General features: G+C 48.6%; 1 protein-coding gene across 2 annotated transcripts in view; it reads right to left on the reverse strand.

Annotated features, from left to right (window-relative positions):
* The window catches only part of TMOD1 (tropomodulin 1), an 84,846-nt gene that overhangs the window by 583 nt on the left and 70,600 nt on the right, over positions 1-13,663 (reverse strand). For both annotated transcript variants that reach the window (XM_043487003.1, XM_043487004.1), the window contains exon 9: positions 6,887-7,031. In XM_043487003.1, the coding sequence (XP_043342938.1) occupies positions 6,887-7,031 (145 nt within the window). The remainder of the gene's footprint in view (positions 1-6,886; positions 7,032-13,663) is intronic.

Below are 13,663 nucleotides of genomic sequence, written 5' to 3' on the forward strand. Positions count from 1 at the left end.
AAAGGAATGGACATGAGATGTGAGCAGCTGTCCCTGGGTCCCAGAACCACCACCGTGGCTCGGAGAGCGCTGGGAATCTTCTTGACAACTTTGCCGAGCACGCTCTGAAGTCTGTTGTTTTTAAAGGACAGCGTGTGAGTCTTCACTGTGAGGAGGGCCTGAGGTGGCGTAGGTTCGCTCATAAAGCACTTGTGAAGCGCTGGCCACACGGGTGTAAAACCCGCTTTATCCAACTCTACCGTCAGCCTCTGTGTACAGAGGCCCCGCGGCTGACGACCCTTACTCCAGGTCAGACAGGGGTTAAGTTCAGTCCATCTTAGTGAAATCTTAACCTGCTGGTAAGGTTTCCCTCGGCCTTTCCTCCGGGTCCCTGGCCTGCCTGTGTAGACAACAGCATCTGCCCTGAAGATTACTCTGCATTATCTGTATCCCCTTACGGTTAACCTTGACATTTTCCCAGAGGCAAGACAGTATCAAGTCCAAACACTGTTCACATAGCAAGGGAGTTAAAATGTCGCAAAGAGGAAAGCATTAGCCAGGGGACTGCAGGCGGGGTCATTAGCTTAGGAGATGGCGGCGACGGAGGGGGGCAGGGGGAAGGATCCCCTTTGTTGTGATAAGGGAGAGTGTTTGAAACAAAACAGTGTCTGCAGATGAAAACAAAGCAGCAGGCCGTGTCAGCTACGAGGGAAGGCGGGTCAGAGAGGCTGTGGAGCCAGTGACGGCCGTCAAAGGGGGCTGCAGGTGTGGCAGAGACAGGATGCTACTGTGAGAGGAAAAGTTTGTCTATACTTGGACAACTTCCAGTTCCCGAGCTAGACAAGTTTAGATCTCAGGTGGATGCTCACAGGCTACAACAAGAACCGAATCGGCCTGTGAGTGGCACTGAGCGGAACCCCGTGGGAAGGTGTGTGACTCCGGGTGCGGCTGGGAGCTGGCGGGAGAGGCCTGGGGGTGCACAGTTCACCCAGCTGGGGCCTGGAGTTCAGCCTCTGCCTGGGCCCTCCTCTCCCCTGCGCCTCCCTGGAAAGAGCCATGGACGCAAATCAGCGGGCCGTCTCCCAGAGAGAAGACAGTGTGTCTGGCCAGATTCCTGGGGACCATCAGAATGTGTAGCAGCTTGGGGGGAGACGTGGGGGGAACCACCACCAACGCCCAAAGAGCAGAAGAGGTCTGCCCAGAGTGATGAGAGGGTTTACACAAACCAGGCTTGGCAGCATCTCCACGTCAGCTGTGTAAGCATTACACCCCATGTGCACTCAAGCCTCACTGGAGCCCCTCCAGCAATTCCAGGGTGTCAGCGTGGTCACCACTGCTGTGTCATGGATGAGGGAAGCGTGGCAGGAGCAAAACAACAGAGCCGGCACCAGACAGGACCAAGGCCGTGACTCATCTCGAGCCTCAGCCCAGCGCCTCCCGGCACATCAGGCCCTGTCTATGCAGGCTGTCCACATATACGTCTCATCTGGGGCTCACGAGGGGACAGCTCCCTTCCCCCGGAGAAGAGAAGGGAGCCAGGGCTCCTGAGGGCGAGGCAGCAGAGCCAGGACTGGAACCTGAGGCGCCAGTCCGTGGCTTGAGGTAAGAAAGGGACCCCGTGGTGTCTCCCCCAACGTGCCCTCAGTAAGCATGCTGGGCTACACATGCACAAGGTTCCCCAGGCACTGGCTTCTACAGGAACTGGATGGGGAGAAAAGAAAGACACCACTTCGGCATTATTTCCCCCCACTTTAATAATGAAGAAAATTGAGGCCAAGAAAGGAAAAGTATCTTGCCTCAAGTCACAGTGAATAAGAGACACAACGGGGAGCAGAAGCCAGGTCTTCCAGGTTCCTTCAAATCAACCTGCTTTTTACGTCCATTAAAGCAAACTCCTCTATGTTGCTTATCATTACAACTGTCAGAGGCTTCCAGCATCTCAAGTCATCTGGGCCAATCCCCATCAGCATCTAACGCTCCCTCCACCACTTCCTGCCAAGCTTTATACCTCCATCATGCCTCTGTGGCGCATCGTATGTACATTTATATGCAGCAGCATTGACTGAGTGCTGTGATGTGCCAAGCACAAGGATCAGAAATAAGGATCAACAGATAAAGATATACCTACAAGGTACATATAGGTATATACAAGGTATATACCTATACCTATAATAAAGATAAACCTACAAGAAATGAGGTAAAATATCACAAGTATGCTGGTAGATCTCATTAAGTATGAGAGGCCCAGTGAACAAAGTGGTCAGATCTTCCAAGGATGGTGGGTAAGTTGTCCACTGAATCTTAAACAGTAAAGGGGTAGATGGTGGGAAAGTGCAGGGAGCAATAGTCTCTGAAAGGGCAGCTTTTGCCTGGGTCACTGGGAGACACTCAGCCTACCTGGACTGGTTGATACCAATATGGCAAGGGGATGGCTTGTTGGGGTGTCGAGAGATGAAATCTGGCAGGGCCCCACCTGGAACAGAGGTGGACAGCACAGGTCCCGGGGCCAGAATGACCACCCGGTCCAGGCCCACTTCCGCCCGCCGACAGCAAGTACCTTGACTGCTTCTCTAGGCCCCACCTCCTTACCGCAGAGTGGGGACGGCGACAGTGCCGGCCTCACCTGGTTGCTGGGAATGTTACACGAGTCAGTAAGACTGAGGTGTTTAGGGCAGTGCCTGGCACACAGTAATGGCCACGCAGGTGTCAGCTGTGACTGCAAAGGGAACTGGAAAGCCATGTCACGGAGCTACCCTGAGAGCAGTGGGAACGCGGGCGGGGTTCTAAGCAGAGTGCTGGGACAAGCTTTGGGATGAGCACTGAGAGAGATGCCTGCCCTAGAGGCCCTAGAGGAGCTGCAGGGGCCCGAGGACGCTGCAGGATGCCGGGTAAAGGTGATGAGGGCGGGACCAGGGACCAGGGGACGTGGATGGTGAGGAGGTGGCTGGCCGGGCTGAGGGAAGCGCAGACAGAAGTGCCGAGTTCTGGCTGGAAATGGTGAGGAAAGCAGTGCTCTTTCCCAAGATGATGAAACTGATGTGGGGTATGTGTGTGTGCTGTGTCCGGGGTGCCTGTTAGGTCTTCCTTGAGAAAACAGCAAAGGAGTGACTTTCCCAGAAAGAGATGTTTTCTGCTTTTCAACATGCCACTCTCTCCTCACCCCACCCCCCAAAAAACATACAATTGTCTTAACCTGGAGGCTGCAATTCAGATTTCGTTAACGGACCAGAGCATCAGTGGCAGAGTTACAGGACCCTGAGCAGCAGCCTGGCTGTCAGCTATAATAGTGCGGAGCCAGGAGTCATCTGAACTATCACCTTGGGAAAGCAGAGATGGGGATCCTCGGCTCCTTCCTGACACCTTGCTCTCTCCCATGGAACACTGCTAAGAGCCCAGGGCGGGAAGGACCAAAGACGCGCCAGTCAGGATGGGTCCTGGGCAGGCTGTCTGTCTGCAGAGCCACTGGCTGACCCATGGCCTTGAGGACCCATGTCTCCCAAGGAGGAGCCCACGTGCCTTGCAGGCAAGCAATGCCACAGTCCCGCAGACCTGGCCCATGGCCAGGGCCCAGCTCAGAGGCTGGTCGGAGTGAGAAGGAAGCCGGAGAGGCCTGTTCCCTTCCATCTAGAGCTTGCCCCTTGCCGCTGGACTGCAGCAGCAGACGAGTCACAACCACCGGGGCTGGGCTCTAATGACAAATGGGTTCAGCTGGGAAATGCGGAAGCTTGTCGGCTTCATCAGAGCATCAGGAGCAGGATGAAAAAGCCACGTTGGAAAGAAAGTCAGAATTTCTTTGAGAGGAGGACACTGATGCACCATCAGGATTGGAAGCGTTTCTTTCACAAAAAGTTAGCAGACAGGCACAATTTGCTTTTAAAGCTAAAAATCCTACTTCACCAACTGGTACTCTGTAGTGGGCAGTCACTTAGATCATTCTGCTCCAATTCCTTCTGTGGGAAAACCCAAGGCAACTGCCGCACAGGTCCGGCGGGGGGGGGGGACCCATTTTAATACCCGGTCATTCCCGCCTAGGAAACTGCCACTGTCCCACGACCCGCCGGTTTTCCTCACCAAAGTCCTGAGTTCAGCATGAGAGGCCTGTGGCTCTCAGCCTCCCACCCCTGCCCCCTCAGCCCCATTCCCACGAGCACACCATGGCCTGGCCATCGCCCTTGCCTTTGCCCATGCTGTTCCTTCTGCTTGGAATGCCCTTCCCTCCCTTCTCTGAGGCCTCCTGCTTCTCCTACCAGGTGCAACTTCCTGTATCAGTTCCTCCTCCCTTCAGAACTTCCTGTATCAGTTCCTCCTCCCTTCAGAACTTCCTGTATCAGTTCCTCCTCCCTTCAGAACTTCCTGTATCAGTTCCTCCTCCCTTCAGAACTTCCTGTCTCTCCTATCCTGCAAGCTGGGTCCCGTCACCCTGCCTTTGCCTTCGCCAGCAACCCCACCAGGAACTGCGGCCGACCCCCCGCACAACCTCTCTCTTCTTCACGAGGCTGACTCAGGCCCAGCCCCACCAGGAGGCATGGCTTAGCTGGCCTCTGTCCTCACAAATTATCTGCTTGTTTCGTCTGCATACGGTTTGCAGGCCTTCCTGAACCTAGGGGTCCGACTTGGAGTCTTTTTCTCTCCTAAGAGTTGTAAAGGTCTTTGAGTCAGGGAATTGGCTTTCTGCTACCACTTTATGTCGCCCCGCACAGCCCTGGGCACACAAAGGGTGCTCACAAAGTGCTCACTGTAACTAAGGTGTGACACTGGAACCAACAAAGGTGCGACGTGACCGAGCCACTGCCTCGAAGTGCAGTCCCTCCCAGGCCTCAGTTCCTCCAGAAGAGAACGGGAGGAGGAGCCTAAAGTCCCGTCCGCAAAGGCACGTGAGGCTCCTGCCATGACCTCACCAAGTCTCTGGTGATAGGACCTGGGCCTGGATTTTGGAACACAGACTCTCAGGACATAGTGTCCTCAAGGGCCATTTCCTCTAGCCTCCAGCTGATACCGGAGTCCCCCCTACAGCACTCCTGACTCATCTGGAAACGTCTAACCCTAGAAAGAAGTCCTCCAAGCCATCTTGCCACTGGAAGGCCAAAGCTCAATCAGCCCTGAGACAGGGACCGAGGGACACATAAGCCGTTTAATCTGAGATTTAAAAAAAAAAAAAGGTGAGGTGACCGCATATTAGATCTCAAGGCTTTTTAGTGCTGGTTCTGCAGCCAGATCACCACAGAGCCAAGAGAGCCCAGGGTGTGGGCCGTCCTCAACAATTCAGTGTAGCTGTTGCTGAGAAGGGGGCGACAGAGGAGGAGACAGTTGGATCCACTCCACGGACACGAGTTTGAGCAAACTCCAGGAGATAGTGAAGGACATGGAAGCCTGGCATGCTGCAGTCCATGGGGTTGCAAAGGGTCAGACACAACTAAGTGATTTAACAACAGTAACCTCTGTTACACATGATAATTATAATTCTTAGTGGTTTGTGTTTGCTCATGTTTTATTTCAAACAAGGACACTTCACAAACCAGGACACCTGGTGTGGGTTTTTGTTTGATGGACTTTTCTAGACCTGCAGCTCTAGAAAAAAGTAACAGCTGGGGTAAGAAATGAATAAACAGCTTCTTAAGAACATGAACCTATACCTTCAACACCCAGTACACTATAGGTCTCTGACAAATGTTTGTTGAATTGAGTAGCTCTGTGGCTATCTATGCACAGGTTCTGAGTACCTGCCTCGTGCATACACACCTACATACTCATGCCCATTCTTCTAGGCCTTCCGTGTATTAACCTAGTTCGGATTCATCACCAGGAAGTGATACACCTGAACTCTGAGATGTGCTTTAGTATTAAGCTCCTTGCATTCTACTGAGTGTCAGAAACAAACAAAAAGAAACATGTTTAGAGCAGGTTCAAATCTGATGAAAAACTCACTGAACACATCATCCTTTAGAAACACAGTTAGCTCATAATTCAATCTCAGAAAGAAGCTTTCTTCTTTTTAAAAAATTCATTGTTTCCTTCTAAGAATAGTATAACTTGCTTTGTCTTCCTCCTGCCTTTGAGTCTAGGTAACTCACAGCTAAATATAATGATCAATTAAGTTAACAGGCCTACTCCTTTTCTTGTTTTTTTTTCTCTTATTTTCCTATAGCCTCATCAGACATACTCCTCTTTGGACACTATCGAGTTCTTCAAGCAAGCAGCAGGAAAACACAGGAGAAACTACCCACTGAGCTTGAGAACAATTAGCGTCTGGAACTAAGTCGGTGATTGATCTCTCTTTTTCTTCAACTGACTTGTCTATTCAGTGTTGTCTAAGAAAGACTGTGACATTTTCTTTTTATTTTTTAAGGAAAAAATACAAACTGTGCCTGTAACTGAGAATGTAACCTGTTATACTTGACTATGAAGTCAACATTTTCAACCTTTACTTTAAAAGCAACATGAAGTCCCCCAGGCTTCAGGTGTGGGTGGTAAGGCTGACTGATGGCTTTGGGATCTGGGGCTTGGGCCAGACTGTATGATTTGGAGAGAATTCTGGGCTCCAAAAAAGGTATTCAGAAGACGTAGAGACTCAGCGTTGGCTCTGGGCCTCCTACGTTTCACTCTCTAGGCCAACAGGCTGAGGGTGCGCTCTGGGCCCAGCCCTGTGCTGAGCTGAGCTACCTCTGGGGAGGAGGGCCTGGCCTCGGCGTCTGCAGCCAGGGCTCTGGCAGTCTGGGGAAGGTTCCGGGTGGGGGGAAGCAAGGCGCAAACACCGAGAACAAGAATATGGGATTGGTATGAAAACCGAGAGTCAGGCCCAGGAAGAGGCCTGCCTTGGGCAAATCGGCAGTGGAGTTTTCTCTGCCATATCTCGTCCGACAGGTACGAAGAATGACAGGCGGCGGCTGGGGGGCTTAGGTCTACTCACCAAGGTCGTTGTTGCTCATCATGGCGTTGGACGCCCGCAGCCGGGGTCCCTGCTGGGTGAAGTGGTAGCCGAATTTGAGGAGCGTAGCGTTTTTTTCCAACATGCTCACAATCTCCATTTCCACTTTGTTGCCCAAAGGCTGGCTCTTTGATTTAAAAAAAGAAAGAAAGAAAACACACACAGTCACTTCTCGCTCACTTGTGAGGTACCTAAATCTCTACCCGCAGAAGCCCTGAACGCCGGGGCTGGGATTTTAGCACCTCCCTGCCCCCGCCCACTCCACGAGCAGGGCAACCGGAAGCCGGAAGTGTGGAGAAGTTGAAAGGTCGGGCAGCCGGGAGCCAATGAGCTGGGATTCAAACCCTGGGTTGCTGAACGCCAGGAAGAGATCTTTACGCTGCGCCACAGCAGCCTTTTTGGACTATCTGAGCAGGAAGGACCTGCATATCGTTTAGTCTCAAGGAGATTTAAAAATCCTACAACCCAGGCTATCTCTCATACTAATTAAATCACTGGCTGCGGTACTCTTGTGTCCATGGTTTTTAAAACTCCCCAGGTGATTTCCAGGCAAGGTCAGGTTGGCTAACCAGTCCTTTAGACTAGAGATTTGTAAATCTCTCCGATTTACAAATGAGGAAACAGGCCCAGGGAGGGAAGAGGATTTGTCTGAGGTCACACCGAAAGTTGGGACTGCCAGAGTTAGCCTCCTAAAGCCTCACTCTAATTATGCTAATTCTCTACTCCCAGATCCACAGTGATCATCTGACAAAGAAGAAAAGGAAAGTAAAACATGACAATACACAGTGTTGGGAAGGATATGATGTGGATATTCACCCTTCCTGTTTGTAACGGTGGGAATAAAAGGGAAACAAACATTCATCAAGAGGCAGTTTCTCAAATAAAAGATGGTTAAGCTTTACAGTAGAACATGGGCAGCTCTACAATAGCGATGTGACTCTTTGGGCCCAAGCCTGGACAGATGCTGTGACACAATATTGAACAGACAAAGCCTAGTGACAAGATGGGTTGTACTTATTATGTAAAGTTAGCTATATTTCCCACACACATACATATGCAAACGGATGGTGATGAGCTTGGGAGTTTGTTTTCTTTTTGTATTGTTTTGAGTTTTCTGTTACCATGTATAATAAGATATTAAAAAGTAAACATAATTTTAAAAAGGTTTAGACACAGAAGGAAGGCTAACACAGTATTATTTAATGATTAAAGACATTCCCCCTCATAACAAGAACAAAGCAATGTCCACTTTCACCAACATTGTCTGGAGGACAATTAAGTAAGAAAAAGAAAGAAAAGTCACCATACAGAGAAGGGAGAAGCAAAACTATTTCTATTTGCAGGTGACACAGTACTGTATCTAGAAAACCCTAAGGAATCCACAAAAAGCAATTATTAGAGCTGATCACCACATTCAGCAAGCTTGCAGGGTGTTTAAGATCAGTATTCAAAACCCACCTGGGTTTCTACACACCAGCAATGAACAACCCCAAAGTGAAATTAAGGCAATAATTTCATTTACAACAACATTAAAACACTTAGGAATAAATTCAATAAAGAAACAAAGACTTGCATGCTGAAAACTATAAACAGCATTGTACATTAAGGAGGACCTGAATAAATGTAAAAACACCCTATATTCATGGACCAGAAGACTTCGTACTGCTAAGAGGGCAATACTCCCAAACTGACCTGGAGAAGCAGCAACGAAACACAGAAGCACCACCGACGACTCCCCACGGCTGATAACTGCTGCCGTTTATTGGGAGTTCACTATGTTCTCAGTGCCCTGTGCCCAACCTGTAGGGTCTCAGTTCATTCACTAAGCAGACAGGATAAACCCTGCCTTCTCTGCAGCCTGGCGCTCAGGCCCTGCACAGTTGTGTCCTCACCTTCCTTTCCTCAGGCTGGTTACCCCGGCGTGGAGAGTCTGGTACCTGATGCAGGCAGAGGTCTACCTCTCAAGGCTCCTGTGTCCTCTTGCCTCCACGTGGAATGCGCCTACCCTCCCTCACCCTCCTGCTGATGTGTCCCTGGTGCTTTAATTTGTTGTTCAGTCGCTCAGTCATGTCCGACTCTTTGTGACCCCATGGACTGCAGCACACCAGGCTTCCCTGTCCTTCCCCATCTCCCAGAGTTTGCTCAAACTCATTTCCATTGAGTCGGTGATGCCATCCAACCATCTCACCCTCTGTCATCCCCTTCTCCTCCCGCCTTCCTCTTTCCCAGCATCAGTGCTTTGATAGCTAGTGGAAATGCCCCTCCCTGACAAGGCCTTTCCCGATCTTTACCCCTGGAAACCATCTTTCCCTACTTGCCACTCAAGCATTGTTATGTTCCTCTCCACTCCCAGCCCAGTCAATCTGCATTATGGGGTCACCTGCCTCCGTAACTGTCTCTCCTATTAGACCTGTGTTGTTCAGCAGAGCAGTCACCAGCTGCATGGGGCTCTTTAAATCTTTTTTTAATGACATAACATTAGTTTCAGACATAACAATATAATGATTTGATATTTACATACACTGTGAATGATTACTACACTAAGTCTAGTTAATGTCCGTCCCCATACATAGTCACATACATCGTTTCCTATTATGAGAACTTTGAAGATTTCGTCTTGGCAGTTCCCTGGTGGCCCAGTGATTAGGATTCCGGATTTTCACTACTGTGGCCCAGGTTCAGTCCCTGATCAGGGAACAGAGATCCCACAAGCCACACAACCAAAAAAAAAGTACTCTCTTAGAAACTTTAAAATATGCAATATAGTATTATCAGCTATAATCATCATGCTGTACATTATACCTCCATGCATTACTTATTAGTGGAAGTTTGTGCCTTTTGACATCTGTCAGCCATTTCGCTCACCCCTTACCCGCTGCCTCTAGCAACCACCAGTCTGTTCTCTGTATGTATGAGCTTGGTTGGTTTAATCTTTTTTTTCCCTTAGATTCCACAGATGAGAGGATATGGTATCTATATTTCTCTGAATTCACTTCACGCAATATCCTCTAGGCCCATCCACACTGTCACTAATGGCAAAAATTCATTCTTTTTATGACTAAATAATATCCCATTGGATATACCACATTTACTTTATCTATTCACCCAGCAGTGAATACTTTGGTTGTTTCCATGTTTTGATTATTGTAAATACTGGTGTAATGAATAGGGATACATATCTTTTCAAATTAGTGTTTTCATTTTCTTTGGCTAAACACCCAGAAGTGAAATTGCTGGATCGTATGTTAGTTCTACTTTTAATTTTTTGAGGAACAGCCATACTATTTTCCATAGTGGCTGCACCAATTGTAATTACCACCAACGGTGCCTAAGGGTTCCCTTTCTCCATATCCTCGCCAACACTTGTTAATTCTTGTCTTTCTGATAATAGCCATTCTAACAGGTGTGAGGTGATAGCTCACTGTGGTTTGATTTGTATTTCCCTGATGATTAGTGATTTTGTGCAACTTTTTATGTACCTGTTTGTCATCTGTATGTCTTCTATGGGAAACTATCTGTTCAGATTCTCTGCCCATTTTTGATTGATTTCTTAAAAATTTAAATAAATAAAATTTATATGGAATCTAAAAAAAATACAAATGAATATATATAGTAAAATAGAAACAGGCTCACAGATATAGAAAACAAACTAGTGGCTACCAGAGGGGTTAGAGAACTGGGGAGTGGCAGTATACAGATGGGGGTTAGAAGCTACAAACCACCACATATAAAATAGACAAGCAACAAGGACATCTTGTAGTGCATAGGGAATTATAAACATTATCTTGTAATAACTTATAATGGAGTATAATCTGTAAAAATACTGAGTCACAGTACATCTGAAACTATAATATTGTAAAGCAACCATCCTTGAATTAAGAGCTGAATAAAATTTAAAATTCAGTTCCTCAGTTGCATTCAAGTGTGCAAGAGCCACTAGCGAGTGGCTTCCATGTTGGTGCAAATACAGAACACTTCTATCAACACAAAATTCTGTTGGATGGTGGCTCACCCAGACCGTGAGCCCTTAGAGAGCCCATAGTACCCTGCATCTCTAGGGCAAGGGCAAGGCATTGAACTGGATGGAAAAAATAGGAACATGATCAGTGCGCAGCAGCTTGGGGAGGTTGAGAAGATACATCAGCCCAATATCCAGAAGGACAGGTGTGGAACTGCAGCTGAGACTCTCGATAGAGAACTCCTCCCAGGTCTCCTGAGTTCACTGGAGCTTGTGTGGGTTCAGACAGAGCCGGAACTGCTGACTAGAGCAGGCAGAGGGAGGATGGTAAGATTCCACCAGCCCATCTGGCAAGGCTTCTGACAGTGCTGGGAAGGGCTCAGGCCTGTCCTCGAAGGACCCAGCACAGTCCTGGGCTCTGGCTGGCTCGGCCTGGCAGATGATTCAGACGGTCTGAGACCCCGGTAAGGAACCGGCATGTCCCCTGCCCCCCCACTAAGCAGGAAACCTGGCCTGTCCTTGCTGTCACCTGTCAGGCGAGCTCTGCTAGAAAGCAAGATGGACTAGTCTTGAAAGCACCAGTGTCCCCTGAGCGGAGGGACTGCCAATGACCGCAGGGGCCGCTTCGGCAAAGCTGGCACATCGTGCTGCCTGGTCTAGGGCACGAAGCACTCAGATGCAAACTGCCCCATTCGACTGCCCTCCTTCCCTGGGAGGCTGGCAGGGCAGGCAAGAAGAGGCAACCCCGGGCTTGGGGATGAGTAAACTGAGCCCGTGTGCATATGGGAGCCAGGCTGTGCTTCCTCTGCTTAAATGAGAGCCAAGGCTAGAGCTGAGGCTGGAGCTGGAAGGACCTCAGAGGATGCTCCAGCACCACCTTCTCCGACAGCCCTGGAATACATGCAGACATGTCAGGTGTACGCCAGAGGGTACATTAGATAATCACTGCCTGTCTGCCTGGAGTGTTAATCTCTGACCCAAACCACATTTTTACATTAAAATAGAAAATGTGCATACATCTTAAGAAGCTTCCTACTTACTACCTTCTCAAGCCCTTCCTTTCTCCAGGGACTCTGAGCCCAGAAGAACCTCAATCATTTCACAGATGAGAGAGGCAGCCTTGCAGACAGTCAGGACTAAAACTCTGGTCTCTTATTATCTAGTGATCATTATGTCCTAGGCATGGCATAAGCACTTTACATAAGCTAAGTCAATTTCTCTTCCCTATAAACCAATGGAATATGTAGTATTCTTATAACTTTCATCTTATAAACAAGAGACATGATAAGCAGAGATATTAAGAAATGTCCCTCCAATCACAGAGCTAGTCAGTTGCAGAAAGGATTTGCACAGTTTACTCCGAGCCTGTGCTAGTTTCCACTTCAGTCAAGTGCCTCTAAAAGAGCTTGGCTCAGCGTGCAGATTATCATCTAACCATCCACAGTGCCTGGTGAGCGAGTGGACTGCTCGTCCCTGGGGACGAGATGGCAGACGGCATCCCGTAAGGGTCTCCTAGATGTTGTTGGGGGAGGCTTAGGCTCCATGACCTTTAAGGCCTCCAGAGCCTGCATTCAGTCTATCACTAGCTTGTTTGGGAGGGCATAAAAAATTAAGAGGTGACCTTGACAGTGTGTATGAGACAATTAGGAGCCTCTTTCGGGGAGACTGAAGTGGAGCAGCAGACTCTGGCAGGGCCAGGGAGAGGGGGTCGGGAAGAACTCTTGCCCCACTTCAGACATGCTTGAAAATTAAATAAATCACTTGTGAGTAAGTATAATCTCATTACTAACAATTCTAATGATACTAAAGCAGATGCAGTAAATTAAAAGTCTCCCTTCACATCATTTATCCTCGGTCCTACCCACTTCCCACAGAAGAAACCACCATGACCAACAGGATGTGTTCCTATGCATTTTTTTTTCTATGCAATATGTAACAAAAATATACAGATTTTTCTTATTTTTCATGTTTTACCTTAATGGATTCATACTGTACTTATTGTTAGGTAACTTATCTTTTTCATTTAATGTTTTCTGGACTCTTTCCAGGTCAGCACATGGAGAACTACCTCATCCCTTCTAACTGCTTCATGGGATGCCCGAGTAGAGACAGATAATCGTGTGTGCTTCCAGTTTTCCCTGTCACAGATGATGCAGGAGTGGGCTTTGCTGGAGAGGGAGGAGGATTCTTCAGGCTGGATGTGGAGACGCAGTGTTGGTGGGTTAAAAAGATAAGCATATTTTGAACGAAACGTGTGACTGCCGTGCGCAAAGGGCACCAACACTGATGTGCCCTTCAGGAGGGCATGCCACCTCCTGCTCCCTCAGCCTTTACTCTGGCCGTGTGTTATCAATCTGAGGAGCAGATGATCAGATTCCCCACTTAACGAAACAACCATCCAACAACTCAGGTGCAGCTGAGCTGTGACCTGGAGCTGGACAGAGGTGCCATGGACACCGAGAAGCTCACTTGATACATTTCACGGGGCCAGTTATGGCCTTTTCTTTAATCCAGAAAATACAGACAACTGAGAACACTTGAAAAAACAACAGAAAGGAGCCTTGGGAATTATCGAATCCAATTTCAGAGTCCCAGATCCTGGCTGATATTAACATTCCCTCCTTTATTACAGCTCCCAGATTGTTCTGTTCCACTTCCACACCCCCTGGGGATGGCAGTACACCACTCTTTGAGGTGCCTACTCCATCCTTGGGTTGCTCTGCTGGTTAGAAAGGCCTTTCTGGTCAAACTGCAGCAATGAAAAAGGATATAAATGATTCTCACTCTGCCAATTAAAACAT

Source organism: Cervus canadensis, chromosome 14, assembly GCF_019320065.1.
Source record: "Cervus canadensis isolate Bull #8, Minnesota chromosome 14, ASM1932006v1, whole genome shotgun sequence".
Classification (NCBI taxonomy): domain Eukaryota; kingdom Metazoa; phylum Chordata; class Mammalia; order Artiodactyla; family Cervidae; genus Cervus; species Cervus canadensis.